The following is an 18,913-nucleotide window of genomic DNA, read 5'->3' as shown; positions in this document are numbered from 1 at the left end:
CCTGTTTCGGCATCTAATATGACGGGTCAACAGAAGGCGGAAAACGCGCTTGCTCAGTCAGGAACGTCGAAGTCAAATTACAAGGGCTTTGTGGCGGGTGTGTTTTCAGGAATTGCGAAACTCAGTGGTAGGTTGTGTTCTGTGTTCTGGTTTGGAGTTCGAAGCTAATATTGTTCTCTACAGTTGGCCATCCGTATGCATAACCGACTATTTCGCCGGGGGTCAGTTGTTAACGAAGTTAAACAGATTTGACACCATCAAGGTTCGCCTACAAACTAGCAAAGATGTACAGTTCCGAGGACCGTTGGATTGCACGTTGCAGACTTTGCGAAAGGAAGGATTACAAGGGTTTTATAAAGGAGCTACACCACCGCTGGTCGGATGGATGGTGATGGACTCTGTGTAAGTGTGCCACGCTATTAAAAGGAATAGTACGTACTGACTGCCTACAGTATGCTGGGCTCCTTGACTCTATACCGCCGATTACTACTCGAAAATATCTTCTCGAAACCTCACATCCGCCCTTACCTCCCTTTCTCGAGCTACCAACCAGACCTTGCCACCCTTCCTAGTTTCGGGCATGGAATCGCAGGTATCATGGCAGGTACAACGGTCAGCTTCGTCGCAGCCCCAGTTGAGCACGTCAAGGCACGCCTGCAGGTGCAATACGCCGCCGACAAATCGAAGCGCATGTACAGCGGGCCGATCGACTGCCTGCGCAAGATGGTGAGTGCGAATGACAACATAACATACAACCAACTGACATGGATAGTATCGCACGCATGGCATCGGCGGCATATACCGCGGCCTTTGGGCGACGGTCCTTTTCCGGTCCTTTTTCTTCTTCTGGTGGGGCTCCTACGACGTCCTGACTCGCTACTTCAAAAAGAACACCACGTTGTCTGCCCCTGCGATCAATTTCTGGGCTGGTGGAATCTCCGCCCAATGCTTCTGGCTCACTTCCTACCCGTCCGATGTCGTTAAGCAACGTCTTATGACCGACCCTATGGGTGGTGCGCTGAATGACGGCAAGCGACAGTTCCACGGCTGGAAGGACGCCGCAGCCGCTGTATGGCGTGAACGTGGGTGGAGAGGGTACTGGCGGGGCTTCGTGCCATGCTTCCTTAGAGCGTTCCCGGCGAATGCAATGGCTCTGGTTGCGTTCGAGGCTGTGATGCGTACCTTGCCCTAACTCCTTCATGGTCTACACGGACCCAAAAATCATTGATATACCAAATCTTCATAACTAGATAATTACTTAGAGTAGAATAACATACCCATTGTTTGTGCACTACTTGCCCCTGAGGGGTGTTGATCGCTCAGGGCAGTCCGTGATCAGGAATGTACATGTATGTGGCGGCGTGCCGCATTCGGCGATGAGACCCTTCTCCTTGAAATATCCTCCGATAACACGGACGAGTTACAAAGCCCGGGCGCATATTTCCAAATCCCGAGCGAATGGCGATGTGTAATTGGACCATGCAACTGGATTGTGATCTAGGATGCCGATGTGATCTCGGCCGTCGTTGACGGGTCCTTGATAGTGAAGTGACATGGGTTCCAAGGTTGTCTTGGTTTGTCTCGTTCCGGACAGGGCAAAGAATCAAAGTCATTTATAGAAGTTCTCCTTGACATTTTCAATCTTTTTTACGCCAAAATTACTTTTCCATTGTTGTACCAGGGGAGGAATTGAGGCAAGGTTGAATAACCCTGGTTCCTGAGTGCCTGAGGCATTACCGCAGACTAAACGTCAGCGGTTTCACCGGACAGCAACACGTTGCAAGCTCCAAATTAACACTGATCGGCCATGGCCGTTGCACGCTCCATGCGCCGCACGAGCCCAATAAGCCTCGTGCTGGCAGCGCTGCTGGCATTTGGCTTCATATGTTTCATGCTCTCGCCCTCGACTCCCTCCCCATCATCCACATCCGCTAGCTCCCAGCAGCGCCAGGAAAACGCCGCCGAACACCCTCTCTCCCCACCCACGAAGCCCTTCTTCAAATCACAGGCAATTCGAAGCGATGGATACAAGGCAGCTCCCCCGGTTGTCCACTATGACCTCAATAACCTAACCAACACTGCGGACTCAGTCGCCAACGGCGAGCGGGTCCTCATCCTTACCCCACTAGCTCGGTTCTACCAAGGATATTGGGATAACATTGAGAGGCTGACTTATCCACACGAGCTGATCTCCCTGGGATTCATCGCACCGAAGACAAGCGAGGGAAACGCTGCAGTTGCGGCTCTAGAAAAGGCCATTGCCAAGACGCAATCGGGACCAATCGACAACCGCTTTGCAAGCATTAGTATCCTGCGCCAAGACTTTGACCCCCCATTGAAATCACAGGATGAGAAAGCCCGCCATGCAATGGCCGCGCAGAAAGAGCGTCGCGAGTCGATGAGCCGTGCGAGAAACAGTCTTGTTTTTACAACGCTCGGCCCCGGAACTTCATGGGTCCTCTGGCTGGACAGTGACATCGTCGAGACACCGGCCTCTCTCATTCAGGACTTAACATCCTTTGATCAACCTGTTATTGTGCCGAACTGCTTCCAGCGCTACTATGATTCCTCGAAGAAGAGATGGGATATCAGGCCTTATGACTTCAACTCTTGGGTTGATAGCCAGACCGCGCAGAATCTCGCCGCGAACATGGGGCCTGATGAGATTCTCTTGGAAGGCTACGCTGAGATGCCTACTTATCGCACCCTGATGGCACACTTGCCAGACATGAAAAAGCTTGATCCAAAGAAAATGCTTGCTCTTGACGGTGTTGGTGGTACGGCCTTATTGGTCAAGGCTGATGTGCATCGTGACGGCGCCATGTTCCCCGCCTTCCCGTTCTTCCATTTGTTGGAGACGGAGGGCTTCGCAAAGATGGCTCGAAGACTGGGATATGAGGTCATTGGACTCCCCGATTACTTCGTATGTTACGCTTTTCGTTTAGTCTGCAGAGAAGGGGATAATTTTGCTGACATGCTTTTTAGGTCTACCATTATAACGAGTAATGGCATCAAGCCTCGTCCAACGTCTATCTCGTTTGCATACATTGCGCTGTGCGTGTTTCGACATCTTTTTCACCTCTCGCTACTATTCGAGAGATTCATTAGCAACATTCACCTCGGCGTCCGTCCTTCCGTTGAAGGGGGTTTTTCTTATTTCATATGTACTTGGGGTGGTTACTTCCCCAAATCCCAAAATTGACTTTGCATTCTTCTGTGTATTACCAAGGAATATGGCTGGGCATTCATTCATGTTGGAGAGGAGTTTGTTATAGGGGTGTTGCTGGCTTGATGGTTCTTGTGCATTTATTTTAAGTCTAACGTGGCTATCGCCATCTCAAATGAACGGTTACTTATTCGTGCAAGATAAATCTAGATTTTCATATATAAAAAAGCATCATGGTATCTGGCTGAACAGGCGTTGGTCTATTATCAGTTGGGGGTCACACATCCTTTTTCAGTGGACCAAACGCATGGAATTTTATCGTTGCATCAAGGCTCAATAGTGCTGGGCACGGTATGATACTGCGGGTGTATCCCATACACCAATGTCCAATACAACTGAATCAATCCCAAGAGATACTATAAAGTGTGTAAGCGATAATTGTGCCACCATAGCCTTGAGGGGGTACCTAAACAACAAATACTTACGCAAGCATAATGCCGGCGCCAAGAGCAACAGCCAAAAACTGTGTGATAGTCTTGCGCACTTCAACACCCTTATTCTTACCAGTTTCCAGCAAATCCGGAATCACAGCCACGGTGCCAACATACAAAAATGTGCCTGCCGTGAACGGAAGAAGCATGTCTCCCCAGGTAAGGCTAGTTCCCATAAGACCAGTAGGCTCGGTATCTTCCAACATGGTACCATTTCCACCAAACTCCTGAACGGCAATACCAATAAGGGTACCCAAGAATGCACCAATAGCGGTAACAAATTGGGCGCCCATGGCCTTGCGCTTCGAGAAGCCGGACTGAATAAGCAGAGCAAAGTCACCGACTTCATGGGGGATTTCGTGGAAGAAGACGGCCACAGTGGTCGTCGCGCCAATGGTGGGGGAGGCATAGAAGGAAGAGGAAAGGGCAAGGCCATCGGTGATGTTGTGGGTGAAGTCAGCGATGAGGTTAAGGTAACCGCCAAGCTTGACACTGGGGTTGATTTCCTTCTCGGGAACGACCGCAGAGGACTCCTTCGCAGCAGAGTTGCGCTTCTTCAGCTCGCCGATGGACTTGTTAGTCTCAGCGCCAGATGTAACTGCAGCAATTGGCTCGGCGGGCGCGTGGCTGTGCGAGTGGTCATGGCCACCCTCGCCGCCAGTCGCGATGCGCAAGGCCTTATCCATTGCGACAAAGGTGAAGAATCCAATCATGATTCCCAGTCCGAGAAGAAGGTTCCTGTTTGGCTCAACCATTACGAAGCTCACATGGTCGGGAGAGGCTTCGCCGACGAAGATTTCAGGGAGTAGGTGGAAGAGGGTGTCGCCAAGTAAGCCGCCGACAGCAAATGCGACCATCACGGACAGTGAGGAGGGGTCAATGTTGGGTGGGCATAGCGCTAGGAGGAAGTCTAGAGCAGTCAGCAAAGACCTATCGCGAGTCTTGAGGTGGAGACATACTAGGTGGACCGGAGATATACAAAGTTGCCAAAAGCGCGTTCACGGCTGGAGTGCTCGGGAAGAGGACAGCGAAGATCTTCGATGTCAGGCTTGCAGTCTCTGGGCGGTTTGCACGTTTGTGCTCATTGAGAGACTCAACCAGGGGACAACTCTGTGGCGAATTAGTTCACATGTAGGGCGCAAAGTACGTTGTACAGCATACCTGCAATTGCTCCTCGATCTGGGCCACGGAGAGCTTTCCGGGGCCAACATTAGCCGCGGCCAAGGCTGAGAACAGAAGACATCCCGCAACAAGGGCAATGCCTGTTCTGCGTGAAGGAAAGAAACGAGAAGCCATTACAAAGGAATTGGCTAAGTTTCCGTACAGTGACAGGGGATATAGCCCACGGAAGTACAGCTGAGCCGCTATCATTGTTTATCGCGGGACCGCGGGCAAACATGCCAAGACATCCATTGCAAACTCGGGAAAAAAAGTTTCGATAACGCTTTTTATTATCGCCGACTACAGCGAAGAAGAACCCATTTGATTTTTACATTCACCTCACAATTCACAATGGGTAAAGTTTTGCAAAAGAAGAAGGCCCGCTCTGGGCGCTCCATGGCCCGGGCCAAGGACAACCGCCTTAAGAGCGGCCACAAGAAGATCAATGTGCTGGGCAATCAGATCATCGCCGACAACTGGTATGCACATCTTGCTCGCTCTAGAAAATACAAAATGCTAACCGTCTGTAGGGATCGTGATCTCACCCTGACACAAAATTACCAGCGCCTTGGTTTGATGCACAAGCTGAACGCACCATCCGGTGGCCGCGAACGCCTCCCCGGAAACAAGGACCAATACCCCGACAACAAGAACTCGCTGCACATCCGCGGTAGCGCCAAAGCAGCCGCAGCAAAGCTTGACCTCGGCGAGACACGAGTTGAGCGTGATCCAAAGACTGGCGCAATTTTGCGTGTCATCCACGACAACGAAGATAACATCGAAGTCGCGGGTCTCCAGCGCTCGCGCAACAACCCGCTCAACGACCCTCTGAACGACGTTTTGGCAGGCAATGGCGACAGCAACCCTCTCGCGGACTCATTGATTGTGCAACAACTGGAGCGCCAGGCGGATCAGGAGGGCAAGACTGTCCGTGCTAAGAAGCCGCGGTACCAGAGCTCGCGCGAGGGCGAGTGGGCTCAGCGCCTGATTGAGAAGCATGGAGATAACTATACTGCTATGACTCGTGACCGCAAGCTGAACCCTATGCAGCAGAGTGAGGGTGATTTGCGGAGGAGACTTACCAAGTGGAAGAAGAGTCAGTCGTAATGCCTTGTTCATTTGTTCTGAGCATCTGGTTAGGGCGAGTCTGGCGTTTATCTTTTTGTGTTTATCAAAAGTGTCTACATGGATACGTGTGTCCCGAAGTAAATATTATTGGACGGCAACTGAGCCGCTTGGATTCGTTATCTCGTGTTTCCTATTCCCTTTAGCTATTACTAGTGAGTGTCGAGTAGGTGACGCCCGCCGGCGGCGGAAGGCTTATTCGTTGCACCACTCGAACCCATCGTCGGCGTCTCCATTCACCCACTCCGTATGACGCGGTCCCTTCCTCCCAATCCCGTAATTTCGCTTTCTCCTTCTCCTTCCCTTTCTCCTTGAATTTGGTTTCTTTGGGAGATGGCGAGTCAGGCAGGTCTCCGTAAGCTAACGTCAAATCATCATCTGACTCCTGCCGAGTTGGAGGCAAGTCCCAAACCCAACCGCCAACTTCTCCGACAATGGCGTTGCCTTCTGGATTCACGCCTGGGACCTCGAACCCAACACTGGTGATCATGCGCTCCACCACCCATTCACGGCAGTCCAAGTCGAGTTCCCACTTCTTGCTCTTCCAAGCCCAGCCACGTGGCGCACGGACATCCTCAAAGAATCGGCATCCACGAGGTCGGTCCCCGGCAATGCGAGATGGTGATAGCGGGTCGTATGGCGCGTGACTGAATAGGAAGCTCTCCCATCCAGACTCTGATGTTCCTGCAGCCCGGTGCTGCAGCTCAAAAATTTCCACCTCCCGCTCTTCGGGATATGTGTCCAAAGAGATATCTGCAAGCTTTTCCATGGCTGACATCGCTGCAGATGGATCTGCAGGGACCGATGAGCCGAATCCATTATTGTCTGAGTCTGTGTCTATGGAATCCCCCGTCATGTCTTCCATCAGACTGGAGAGGAATTGCCCCACCGTTGGATGGATGGAGAGAACCAACGCATTGCCGCCAACAAGCACCACAATTTTGAGGGGTAGTAGATGTGCACTGATGAACAACACTACTGTAGCTATTGTGCATCCGAGAAATAGAGTTGAAGAGAGCTTCTCATTGGAGAAATTTGTCAGCGGTGCAATAACATTGATAGCTGCATCGTGGGCATCTGAGAAATCAGCCATGCAGTTCTGTAAATCCCGCATGTTCCGAAGAAAATCTTTGGATGTCTCTGGGGCTGGCTTGATAGTTGTGGCTGGTGCCAGGGCTGGACCATCAAAGGAGTAGTAAGGAGTAGTGCTAGACGTTGAGGAGTTTGGAGGTGGTGGATGACGGGTTGCAAAGGCCGGCACCATTATAAAGAGCAATAGAACCACCAGGGGCAAAACAAACAGTAGGTGAGGTTGCAAGCAGATGAAAGAGTAGACAAAAAGGAAAGAGAGAGTATGGGTTGGTGTATCCCAGGTGAATAATTGCTCAACACGGCTCTGGAACAGAAATACCACACCTATTCTATAGTATTTTTTTTTTGAGTTTTAGTAGATATAATAGAGGATCATTCAGTCATACCTTGCATTAAAGCGGCGGAAATTGTTTGCCATTACAGGCAAACTGAAAGCTGGTTTCTTAGGAGAGGCAAATGCCTTGTCTCCCATTGAATCAGTTTCATCCTCATCGTCTGTTGGGATGACTTGCTGGAGGAGCCTACAGGGGTCTGTTAGAACGCCTCACATATTGAAGATTCCAAGCATACTTTGTAAATAGGCGGTCCTGCAGTGAGTTCTTGGATAGAGAAGAGGATCTCGAATGCGAGCTGTCTGGTGAACCAGGTGTATTTCGTTTTGAAACCTTTTCGTTCAGGGATTCTGTAAACACATCCATGTTAATAGGCGTAAGAAGAATAAAGGAAGTAAAAATAAGAACAGAATAACTGTCAGAACCCAAGCACATGCTTTTGCCGATCACAGACTGGGGGAATGATGACATAATCATGTTTGCATCAGGGGGGAACCTCGAATTTGATAGTTCACACTAAAAGAGAAACATCTTTTGTCTGGACTTCTTTTTTTTTTTTTTCTCTCTCTTTTTTTTGATATAGATACATTTGTTCTATCTGTGATCATTCATATCTATCTTCGATTTCATCTAAGTATCCCCTTTGTTGATGGGGGGTTACTTATAAAATCCACCTTCCCCCCCCCCCAAAATTTACCTTCTTTTTCCCTGTTACCGCCTTAGTGGACTTGCCCCAGCAACCCTCCCCCAAAATTATCAAAGAGAACTTGCCTTGGCCCTCATTGCTTTTTTACTCGCAATGGAACGGTAGTTGTCAAGAGTCGCGCGAAGGTGCTCAAAGTATCTCTTGGTTTGAGACCTCGCACTTCTCCTGAATGCAATTGCGATCGCATCTCCTTTTCCGTTTGAAAACGCGCGAGCTTTAAAAACAATGCCGACAAAACCTCAAACACCGAGGGGTCAACTACGGACCGAAGCTCAAGCACACAATCCCTCCAATGATGATTCGGGTTCGGGAGGTAGGAGTTCAGATGTCGGGAAGGTGCAGCTAGATATTGACAATAAACAGAGGCTCCCGCCCGCAGGCGCCTGCAAAAGTCAGCCTCGACCAATTTCCCCTCGAACAACACCAATTTTGATACCTCAAACGGGATCGCCGGACCACGTGCAGGCGGGATGAACAGGAGGAGACTTTCAATTCGTGACCAAAGGGTTCCTCAGGGTCCACGACCGCAAGACGCTTCGCGATGGAGGTATCTCAAGTCATTCTATTTATTGTGACTGACTTTGAACTAACTCGATATCTAGCAAACCTGGCCCGTACCTTCATTCTGGGAACTCCTCTGTTGATTCCACGATTGATTCGACCAAAAGCTTCAACCTTCGATCTACGAGTGTTGGGAACCTGTCAAAGGCTAGCCCCAATCCTACAGACAATATAGAATTCCTAGCGCCGGTCAACTTCGATGATTTCCACAACAGCATTATGGGCGAACCGAGCTTGAACCACTTCCCCATGCCTGGGAATGGCAGTTCAGGTGAGAATCGTGAAACCGGTCTGACGAATCCTTGGGAAAACCACACGTACGCGGGCAATGTATCGGAGCGTACACGGGGCCCTTCGACTCGAAGAAAGAGTGAAGTGCAACGACCGAATGGTACGAATGCCGCTGCAGGACTCACGGCATCCTCTGCCAATACCCGCGCCCGCCGTCAGAGTATAGCCCAGCCATCTACTGCAAGCACTTCAAGGAGCTCGCGCAAATCTATCAGCTCTGGGGCATTTGCGCCTACCAATGCTTCGGCCAGACGCGCCAGTCTAAGTGCTCGCAAAGCCAGCACGGACACCGCCTCGACGAATAACTTCCTTCGCCCCCGACTCCCAGAGTCTGATGCCAAGGTTCCGTCTTCTGTTCGGAACCTCAAGGCAAAGTCATTTCAGCCCAGTCCAAGGGAACCCCGTGGTCCGTTTTTGACTGCCTCTGGGGCCATTGACCACACACGCTCAAATTCCACTAATGCCGTACGGACCCCGGTCAGAACCCCTTCTAGCGCCGTGGCGACTCCTTCTTCAACCTCCAAGCGGGCTTCTGTTATGCCACCACATGCTACTGGACTCGGCGCTCGAACGATAAGTCCCACTGATGCGCGAAGACTGAAGCGAATGTCGATTGCGCCTGGTGCTCCTCCGATGCCGCATACACCTCCCACCCAGTCAGAACCTCTTCCCATCCGCCCTCTATCGTCAACTCAATCTCCCTCTCAAATTCCGAGGAAAAGCGTCACACCTTCCTCGAACCGAACCACGCCTGACCCAAATCGTAAGTCGTACAGTTCAGGGTTGTCTGTTTCCTCCGGCACCAGCTATAGCTCAGTGCGAACTTCTGGGAGCTCCATTCAAAACCGGCTGTCCCAAAATCTATCTTCATCACGACTCCCGACGCCCAAGCCCCGTACAGAGCAAACAAACTCCAACGGGGAAGAGGTACCGCCGGTTCCAGCAATTCCCAAGGCCTATGAATCACCCAAAGGTGAACTGGATGCGCCTGTCTTTCCCGCGCCCAGAAAACCAAGCATTCCTGTGGATTTGAGCCTTATGAATATTAAAGATTCGGACTCCGAAGCACACACAACCGCCCAAGTTGATAACGTTGACCCCGCCGAAACGACAACTCCTGATTCACGGTCACGAACTTCGACTGTTATGGGAGGACGGAAGGGTTTGCAGCCCTTGAAATTGCCCCCACTGAATTTGTTGCCTTTGGGCACACCAATGACGACCAAAATTGAGGCACTCAAGGATAGGGACGATGAGCGCAAAGCCCACACACCCTCCAACCAAGTGGTTTCAAAGACGCCTAGTACTCCGATGACAGCATCTAAGGCGAATTTCTGGTACCGTGATGAGGACGACCAAATGCCACTCACCCAAGCACGAAGCAGTACCTCTCATTTTGTCGTCAGCTCATCAACCGCCGCGTTGCGAGCTTCTAGCAGTAGCAGTGCGTTCGAGTCGTTTGACACGCCAAGTGCAGCTCGCAGCATTTCTCCCTATGCCTCGTACACGCTGCCCAAGAGCGGTGCCGAGCTTAACCATCTCCGCCATCAGGTCAGCGCCGACTACTCGAATCGGACGCAGCCACACAAGTTGAATGGGCCACGACCTCAGACGCAAAGTGCCATCTTCACACCCGCACCAGAACGGCTCAGCCAGATATCGACGCCTAGCCAGGTATCGACGCCTTCGGAGCCTGAGAGTGTTACTGTCACTGCATCCAGCTCCTCTCTTCGGGACCGGCTCAAGGTGGCGCGGCTTCGCAGCAACTCGAAGCCCCAAAAGCCAGACATCGATACCGATCCAGCCAAGCACAACCATATGCCCCCGCCTAAACTTCCAGCCTCTGCGACATGGAACAACCTGTCTTCAGTCAACTCGACCAGCCCTAGTCTCAAGCCATCGTATCTCAATCCTCGCCGTCAGTCTTCTATTTCAAGTGCAGCAAATCCGACGACTCGAAAGCCAAGTGTTAGCAGCGAGAAAAGTCTCGCCCTGGAGCCAACCCCATCCAATGAGTCGGGCGAAGGCGACCGCTCTAGACGCGTGCAGAGCGCGTATATCTCTCCTGTTCACAAGATGATTAATAACGCTAGATCTAATGTTGCGGCTGCTTCACGGTCTCCGGACAGAACCGTTGATCCAGATGTGGCGATTGCAGATGAAGAGATGAAACGACTTGGGTCTAAGCGCAAAGACTTTGAAAAGGCAGCTCGTGTGCTAGACGACTTGCGCCGTAAGGCTGGACCAAAGGATCGTGTCAGTCCCGCCCAGGCCTTGAAAATGGCAACGCTTAACATCTTTGAACGCGGTGAGATCATCGATTATCGCGATATCTACTTCTGCGGTACCCAGACTGCCAAGAAGCATGTTGGAGATCTCCACTCCGGCGCAGCGAACTTTGGCTACGATGATGACCGTGGTGATTATAACATTGTTATCGGTGACCATCTGGCTTACCGGTACGAAGTTGTTGATGTCCTGGGCAAGGGGAGTTTTGGCCAGGTTGTGCGATGCGTCGATCACAAGACTGGGGCTCTAGTTGCGATTAAAATAATTCGTAACAAGAAGCGATTCCACCAACAGGCCCTGATTGAGGTCAACCTTCTACAAAAACTGAAGGAATGGGATCCCCATGGCAAACATAGTGTGGTCAACTTTACCCAAAGCTTCTACTTCCGTGGTCATTTGTGTATCTCGACTGAACTCCTTGGCATGAATCTTTATGAATTCATCAAGGCCCATGAATTCCGGGGCTTCTCGTTGAAGCTGATCCGCGTTTTTACCAAGCAGATGCTTAGCAGTCTTGTGCTGTTGCATGCGAAGAAGGTCATCCACTGTGACTTGAAACCTGAAAACATTCTTCTCGTTCACCCGCTGAACTCTGAAATTCGGGTCATCGACTTTGGTTCAAGCTGTTTTGAGAATGAAAAGGTCTATACCTACATCCAGAGTCGCTTCTACCGTTCGCCCGAGGTCATCCTCGGAATGTCGTACGGCATGCCGATAGACATGTGGAGTTTGGGCTGCATTTTGGCTGAGTTGTTCACTGGTTATCCCATTTTCCCAGGAGAAAATGAGCAAGAACAGCTTGCTTGTATCATGGAGGTATTTGGCCCTCCAGAGAAACATCTCATTGAAAAGAGCACACGCAAGAAGCTGTTCTTTGATTCTCTCGGCAAGCCGCGTTTGACTGTTTCATCCAAGGGACGCCGACGTCGTCCGAGTTCCAAGGAGCTCCGACAAGCCCTGAAGTGTGACGATGAAGCCTTCCTTGACTTCATCAGTCGCTGCCTTCGTTGGGATCCTGCTCGTCGAATCTCGCCCCACGATGCGTTGAAACACGAATTCATCACTGGCGTCAAGGCCCCCCGGCCCAGGATGTATTCAACCAACTCACCCTCCAAGCGAGGTGTTAGCTCCACGGCTCGACCTCTTCCAGATCCTCCAAGCACAACGCTGAAGAGCGGGTTTATGCGCACTCGCGATGCTTCTGCCACTTCCCCGGTCAAGGGTAGCAGCAAACGACACTCGACCGTGAATGGTCCTCCGTCGAGCCCCGGCAAGCGAGGGTCTAGCAATTCTACAACTACCGGCTCCGCACTCCCTCGCGTTTCGGCGCGGAGTCTCAGCGGGAAGCCAGACCTCGCTACTGCGGCTGCTGCGACAAGCCTGGTGAGTTAGGCCAGTGACTTGAACCATAGAATGGGATGCTGACTAGCCAACAGAGGAAATGATTTTACACGTATTTTTTTGCTGAATGCCCTGTAATACTAACCCTGTTCTTTTTTTTTTACTTTCTCCTTGCATCGGGTGGTTGTCATGTCAGCATTTTGAGATGCAATCATGTTATACCCCTTGTTCCTGCATTTGCATTGCGTGATGACCTGAGTATCGCTGATACCTTATGTTTTGCTCATGCTTAGCTCTTGCTTATGCATTTTCCTTCGTTTCATACTTGATGACTTCGATTCAGGGCTGTGTGGTCCCTTTGTACATTGTTACCTCTCATTGCATTTCTTCCTGTGATGTATTGCTCATGAGTAGAGCGATTTAACGTGTCTGGCTTTTGCTTATGCTGAATTAATGATGTGATTTTAATTAATTTTAGACCTAATATATAAATAGTATAATATAAAGAATTAAAGAATGTTGATGTTGATGTATGTAAGACCGGCATGTCCCCACTAGGCAATTGGACTACTTGGCCTCATCTTTATTTACTCCGCACAACTTTCAGCCTTCATGGATAATTGATTCGCAATGAATGGCTTCGAATCTAAGGGCTTGAACGAAGATGCCTTCGGGGAGAAGTCTAGTTTATCTGCGCTAAAGACCTTCGATGCCTTTCGTAAGTACCTCGAAGTTCAATCTAAACAAGTTACTCACGTTCACCAGCCAAAACCAAACCCTCCTACACAACCCCAACCCGCAGCGGCGGCCAATGGACCGTCCTAATCTTCATCGTATGCACGATCTTCAGCTGGTCAGAGTTAAAAACATGGTGGCGCGGCACCGAAAACTACCACTTCAGCGTTGAAAAGGGCGTCTCGCATGAGCTCCAACTAAACCTCGATATGGTCGTGCACATGCCCTGCGACCAGCTCCGCGTGAATATCCAAGATGCAGCCGGTGACCGCATCCTAGCCGGCGAGCTCCTCAAACGCGACGACACAAATTGGGCCCTCTGGATGCTGAAGCGCAACTACGAGACCAGCGACGGCGCCCACGAATACCAGACCCTCTCCCACGAAGAATCCGACCGTCTCGCCGAACAAGAAGAGGACGCCCACGTCCGCCATGTTCTCGGTGAAGTGCGCCATAACCCACGCCGCAAGTTCGCCAAGGGCCCGCGCATGCGCCGCGGCGATGTCCCAGACGCGTGTCGCATCTACGGAAGCCTCGAGGGAAATAAGGTGCAAGGTGACTTCCACATCACCGCGCGCGGCCACGGGTATCGCGAGAACTCCCCGCATCTGGATCACTCTTGTATGTATTCTCCTTAAACCATCAATATACATCGCTAACAGCTCGCCAGCCTTCAACTTCTCCCATATCATCACGGAGCTCTCCTTCGGTCCGCATTACCCGACCCTGCAGAACCCGCTCGACAAGACTATCGCCGAGACCGAGGAGCACTACTACAAATTCCAGTACTTCCTTTCCATTGTGCCGACGCTGTACAGCCGAGGCAAGGGCGCGCTAGACGCGTACACGCGCTCGCCGGAGACTGCGGCTTCGCAATACGGGCGTAACACCGTCTTCACAAATCAGTACGCGGCAACCAGCCAGTCCAGCGCGATCCCTGAGTCGCCAATGGTTGTGCCGGGCATCTTCTTCAAGTATAACATTGAGCCGATCCTGTTGCTGGTCAGCGAGGAGAGGGCGGGCTTCTTGTCGCTACTGATTCGGGTTATTAACACCATTTCAGGCGTGCTTGTTACTGGCGGCTGGCTTTATCAGATTACTACTTGGGCTGGCGAGGTCTGGGGCCGTAGGAAGAGTAGGTCATCTGAGGGTTACTTGACGGGCAAGACTTCTAGCGATTGAATTGGACTACTATTTTTGTTTTGCTTCTTTTTTAGCTCGAATGTTTTACATGTCTTACTATATCCGTGTTCTATCAGGTATTCTACATCAATTGCATCAGTGAGTTCATTGTATTAAACTTCATTTGTCAACTCCACCTCGTGGTATATAGTAAATGATCGTACATCCCGCACACATGATGATAAAGTAGACACTACTAAACCTCAAAAATTTCGCCCATGCCTACGCCCGCACCTTCTGCACCGGCACGGCTATCGACCAAGTCTAGACGCCAGCCGTTCCAGTCACGCAGCTTGCTCTTGATATCGCGCATCCACTCAACACGCTTGCGGCCTTCCTCTTCAGCCTGCGCACGCGCAAATGCTTCTTCGTCGAACTCATCATCAAAGTTTTCTTCGGAAACAAGCTCGAGACTACCACGGGTACCAGGAGGGTGAGACGGGTTAGACGATGAAGCGCGAGCGCGGTTGCCAGCAGCTCCTGTAAAGGCAGCAAAGCCGCTAGAAAGCACTGTGGAGAAGGAAGAGTGTTGGTTCTGGGCCATGCTGCGGCGGCGGGCATGGTCTGGTCGTCCACCAACGAGATCCACGTCGTCGAATGCATTGGCTGCATCGCCGGAGCCAGGGCTGGGTCCGTCATCTGGGTAGTATTCCATTTCCTGGCGCTTCTCTTGCCAAACACCGCGGCGCAGATCGAAGACCTCGCCTTCCAGCTCACGGATACGGCGCTCAAGGCGCTGGCGTTCTTCATCCTCGAGCTCATCCAGGGCGTCGTCGTCGGCTCCTCCACCGACCTGGCGAGTTCGGATCCGATCGCTCTCTTCGCGCAGGCGGAGATTCTCATTCTCGATGCTGGCGATTTTTTTCCGCATGACAGCGATTTCTTTGTCGGATTTCTCGCTCTCGCGTAATCGTGTTTGGTGTCGGGCTTCGGTTTCTTTGTGAAGATTGCCTATTGCCTGGACTTTCTTGTCCAGGGTCTCAATCTTCTTTTCTAATTCGCTCTTTTCGTTCTTGTGCTCCTCTATCTCGCGCTTGAGATTATTGATCAGCGTTTCAGTAGAAGTCTTATCGACGCCTTCCTTGACTGCTTTCTCGGACGCCCGCGTTAATGCCTGCTTAGTGTCTGCTAGCTCACGCTGGGATTGCTCTAGTGCTGATTGGCTCTTTGAAACCTTCTCCTCTAGCGCTGCGACCTGAGACTCGTGTGCATCGTTAGAAGATGTTTGGGAAGTGACCTGGGCACGGAGATTCGAAATCTCCAACTCCATGGACTCAATAGTGGCTGACTTGGACTCGAGCTGGCGAACAAGGTCGGCTGGCGGTGATTCTGTTGTACTTGTGTTTCGATGTGACCGGGTCTGGAGCTGTGCGTTTTGTCGCTGGAGGGAAGCAATTTCCTCTTTCTATTCCGCAGGTTAGCAAAGATAACGACCACACGAAACAATGTTCCATACCAACGACTCAATGCTTGCAACTTTCTCCTCTGCCTTCTTCAATTGCTCCTTCAACTCTACGCCATCAACACTCGCTTCCCGCAGATCCTCCACTTGCTCCTCAGTCTTGCGCCAGCGCAAAGTTGCATCCGCGAGATCCTTCTCCAATCGTTTATTATCTTTCTCGAGCTCCTCAATCTTAGTCGACTGTTTGCGGAAAACTTCATGGACCGACTCCCCGTCACCGGTTAGGGGCGGTAATGATTGTGCGGGGGACTTAGTCGTAGCAGACGGAGAGGGGGAAACGCTGCCCTGTGAGACGGAAGTCTTTCGGAATGAAGATGAGCGCATCTTTGACTGGATTGACAGCGAAGGTTGTCGGCCGTGGTTGGCGCGGGGTGTATCGAGGCGAACCGGCAGCGGCTCAGCCTCTGGATCGGGAGATGTGGGCGCTGGAGGCATCGGTTCCGTGGGAGACCCGATATTCGTATCAGTGGCAAGTTGCGATTTTGATTCCTCTGGTTCCTCTGGTTGTTCGGGAGCTGCGGCCTCGGCTTGCGCGATGGGCTCATCTTGCGTGTCTGGCTTCTCCTCCGCGGGGGTGTCTGCCTGCGGTGTTTCTGGGCTCGGGGCATCTTCAGCAGGTTCTATCTCTGTCGGGGCCTCTGCCTCCTTGGTGGTGTCCGCTTCAGTGGCGGGAGTCTTCTTAGCCTTCTTTTTCTTCTGGAGCTGGGCAACCTGAATAACAACAGTCAAGTTAGCGACCAAAACAACGCCATCTGTCACTCCCGAAGGATTACCCTTTTCTTGGCTGCGGCCAGTTTCTCGGCTTTGATGCGCTCCTCGTCGGCCATAATGAATCGTTTGATTGTATGAATCCAATCAAATGGGGGAAGGTGATGAGGTGGAAGGGAGAGAATGGGACAGCTTTCCCCAACGCACGGACCACCTGTGATCTATATGCCCGAATTGGATGTACAAATGTGGTATCAACTAGAAATGCGCCAGATAATTACTTACAACCGTATAGATCTGATTGTATACAACTTGATAACATCATAAATACACACGCTGGTGCCATATAAAGGACACCGCCATGTTGAGGTACTGCAGGCCCCTGTCAACCTCCAGCCTCATTCACTCGTTAGGGAGTTAAAGCATGGAGGGTCCATCTGGAGGCTTTTTACATGCGTCACAGAGAAACGCCATCGCCGCAAAGCCGTCATCTCTTGTGGCTGATTGATATATGGACTGGAATTAAGTATGCCCTAATCGTGGTGTTTAACAGACCCGAACTATGGGAGATGGCATATAACTCTTCTCCCACTTTTCCATCGGGCCAATGTACTGGGAATGATCTGCTCTACTTTGAGACTGAGATGAAAAATTACGGTTGTGTCGGCCATATTCTTCGTTGCTCAGCAGATACTAGAGGTTGTGATTCCTGAGCATGCCCGTGTTTATACGATCCATATTGAACACTTGCCCGGGAAGGGCAAGGTTCGTGATGTCAACGATTTCGGAGTGACAAAGGCACATACAGCGCTGTTTGGGGCATACGGAAGACTGCTTCGCTGTCAGGATAGAGTCAGCGATAACATTTGAGACGAATGGAGTTCTCAAGAAGCAAAGAGGTTAACTTCCTAAAATAAACCAACAAATCTGCATTAGGCTGCGCAAATCCAAAGAATAGACATAGGTGATATTAGACAGTAAGTCACAAAAAGTTGAGAGGGGTTGTCGATATTGTCTGTTTAACAACGCCCCTCGTGAACCAAAACCATGCAAGTTGATTGCGCCTGTCAAAAAAAAACATTAACCCAACACCCCCGGCTAGAAAGATCATACCCGATCAACGGGGCCAAAAGAATACAAACAAGAAACGAATAAGAAACAAAAGCGCATAAGCCAAATTATTTGGTTTATATTAGACTTCCATCGAGTCCGCAATTTCCTCACTCATAGCCCGGACTCCACGACGGTTGATTGGCAGATTTTCGTCATCGTCACTAATCACATAAGCGTCGTAGTCGTCCGTGGTCCGAATTGTCTTTGGAGGACGATCCATCTCATCATCACTGTCGCTAGCAACAAATCTGGCGCGTTCTCCAAACCAGAACTTGGCACGCTTGCTGGAGCTGAGGTCGGGCGTGAGGTAACCGTCGTCGTAGGTCCGCTTCCCAGTAGGTGTAGTTGACATCTCGTCTGGGGTGTGGCTGAGTATGGGAATCGCACGCAGGAAGATGTAACAAACGCGCTTGCGAATCGGGTTGAAGAAAAAGAAGTGCAGACTCCAGATAGCTCCATCGTCAGCATCGGACGGGTCCTCCTCTGGCGAATATGAGTAAATTGAACATTCCTTGAGCGACATGTGTTCATCTATCGTTTTCCACACCCTTGGGCCCCATGCAGAGGATGATCCTGCCGTGTATGATCCAGAAAGTGTCGCAGGTGATGCGGGAGACAAGTTAGTGTTCTCACGTGGTCGCAGGTTGAGCAGGGTTGAATCGATTGTGTTCATGACGCGCTTCAAATTCCGCTCGCGTCGGAAATCGGTGGGTCGCAGGACTTGGGAGAAGTCGTAATCTGGATGACTCGCGTTCAGAGTGGCAATCAGATAGGCAAACGTCCGTCGGCTCGAATGGTCGCTTAGGGGTCCGAATGGGCTAGATCGCGATAGATTAAGAGTCTCGGCGGCATCGTGTGCATTTGGAGGTGACAGTGAAGCCGAAAATCGAAGAACTGATTCATATTGAGCCTCAAGCGACTGTTCAATATGATTGTAGAGTTTCCGATCGGAGCGTGCCGCCTTTGTCGTGTAAATATCACAGCCCCCGACGATGTGACAGTCAGTCGTATCGAAATTGAGGGAACTGGTTACATCCTCGAACTCTGGAAGGGGAAGAAACTATAACACGAGGAGTGTGAGTAAACTGATCAAAAGACATGTGGGCTTGTGACTTTACCTTCATCGTGAGGTTAAACTGGGGTAGTGGAGTTCCCGAG

The 18,913-nt window shown here is 51.0% G+C and overlaps 8 protein-coding genes across 8 annotated transcripts; 4 read left to right on the top strand and 4 right to left on the bottom strand.

Annotated features, from left to right (window-relative positions):
- Window positions 1-18: 18 nt before the first annotated feature.
- PGRI_047740 (uncharacterized protein) lies at window positions 19-1,192 on the top strand (the record flags this gene model as incomplete). Its single annotated transcript, XM_040792487.1, has 5 exons — window positions 19-127; window positions 184-193; window positions 247-402; window positions 453-726; window positions 773-1,192. The coding sequence occupies 5 exons, from the start codon at window positions 19-21 to the stop codon at window positions 1,190-1,192; spliced, it is 969 nt and encodes a 322-aa protein (XP_040644454.1).
- A 615-nt stretch (window positions 1,193-1,807) lies between these two features.
- On the top strand, window positions 1,808-3,006 carry PGRI_047730 (mannosyltransferase complex subunit MNN9; the record flags this gene model as incomplete). The annotated part of the gene is made up of 2 exons (XM_040792486.1): window positions 1,808-2,923; window positions 2,986-3,006. 2 exons carry the CDS (start codon window positions 1,808-1,810, stop codon window positions 3,004-3,006), a joined length of 1,137 nt encoding a protein of 378 aa, XP_040644453.1.
- A 641-nt stretch (window positions 3,007-3,647) lies between these two features.
- PGRI_047720 (Zn(2+) transporter YKE4) lies at window positions 3,648-4,953 on the bottom strand (the record flags this gene model as incomplete). Its single annotated transcript, XM_040792485.1, has 3 exons — window positions 3,648-4,567; window positions 4,617-4,767; window positions 4,819-4,953. The coding sequence occupies 3 exons, from the start codon at window positions 4,951-4,953 to the stop codon at window positions 3,648-3,650; spliced, it is 1,206 nt and encodes a 401-aa protein (XP_040644452.1).
- A 216-nt stretch (window positions 4,954-5,169) lies between these two features.
- Window positions 5,170-5,925, top strand: PGRI_047710 (nucleolar protein 16; the record flags this gene model as incomplete). The annotated part of the gene is made up of 2 exons (XM_040792484.1): window positions 5,170-5,297; window positions 5,349-5,925. The coding sequence occupies 2 exons, from the start codon at window positions 5,170-5,172 to the stop codon at window positions 5,923-5,925; spliced, it is 705 nt and encodes a 234-aa protein (XP_040644451.1).
- A 160-nt stretch (window positions 5,926-6,085) lies between these two features.
- Window positions 6,086-7,733, bottom strand: PGRI_047700 (PEX28-32 family peroxisomal membrane protein; the record flags this gene model as incomplete). The annotated part of the gene is made up of 3 exons (XM_040792483.1): window positions 6,086-7,151; window positions 7,422-7,556; window positions 7,606-7,733. The coding sequence occupies 3 exons, from the start codon at window positions 7,731-7,733 to the stop codon at window positions 6,086-6,088; spliced, it is 1,329 nt and encodes a 442-aa protein (XP_040644450.1).
- Window positions 7,734-8,298: 565 nt separating this feature from the next.
- Window positions 8,299-14,472, top strand: PGRI_047690 (uncharacterized protein; the record flags this gene model as incomplete). Its single annotated transcript, XM_040792482.1, has 6 exons — window positions 8,299-8,386; window positions 8,437-8,620; window positions 8,676-12,597; window positions 13,207-13,273; window positions 13,321-13,911; window positions 13,961-14,472. 6 exons carry the CDS (start codon window positions 8,299-8,301, stop codon window positions 14,470-14,472), a joined length of 5,364 nt encoding a protein of 1,787 aa, XP_040644449.1.
- Window positions 14,473-14,668: 196 nt separating this feature from the next.
- Window positions 14,669-16,761, bottom strand: PGRI_047680 (uncharacterized protein; the record flags this gene model as incomplete). Its single annotated transcript, XM_040792481.1, has 3 exons — window positions 14,669-15,877; window positions 15,929-16,645; window positions 16,708-16,761. The coding sequence occupies 3 exons, from the start codon at window positions 16,759-16,761 to the stop codon at window positions 14,669-14,671; spliced, it is 1,980 nt and encodes a 659-aa protein (XP_040644448.1).
- A 1,073-nt stretch (window positions 16,762-17,834) lies between these two features.
- PGRI_047670 (RNA polymerase III-inhibiting protein MAF1) lies at window positions 17,835-18,879 on the bottom strand (the record flags this gene model as incomplete). Its single annotated transcript, XM_040792480.1, has 2 exons — window positions 17,835-18,815; window positions 18,874-18,879. The coding sequence occupies 2 exons, from the start codon at window positions 18,877-18,879 to the stop codon at window positions 17,835-17,837; spliced, it is 987 nt and encodes a 328-aa protein (XP_040644447.1).
- Between the last annotated feature and the right edge of the window lie 34 nt (window positions 18,880-18,913).

The sequence above is a fragment of the Penicillium griseofulvum genome (genome assembly GCF_001561935.1).
Source record: "Penicillium griseofulvum strain PG3 chromosome Unknown contig_84, whole genome shotgun sequence".
Lineage (NCBI taxonomy): Eukaryota > Fungi > Ascomycota > Eurotiomycetes > Eurotiales > Aspergillaceae > Penicillium > Penicillium griseofulvum.
Note: the sequence above shows the minus strand (reverse complement) of the source record. Positions and strands in the feature narration are given on the sequence as shown.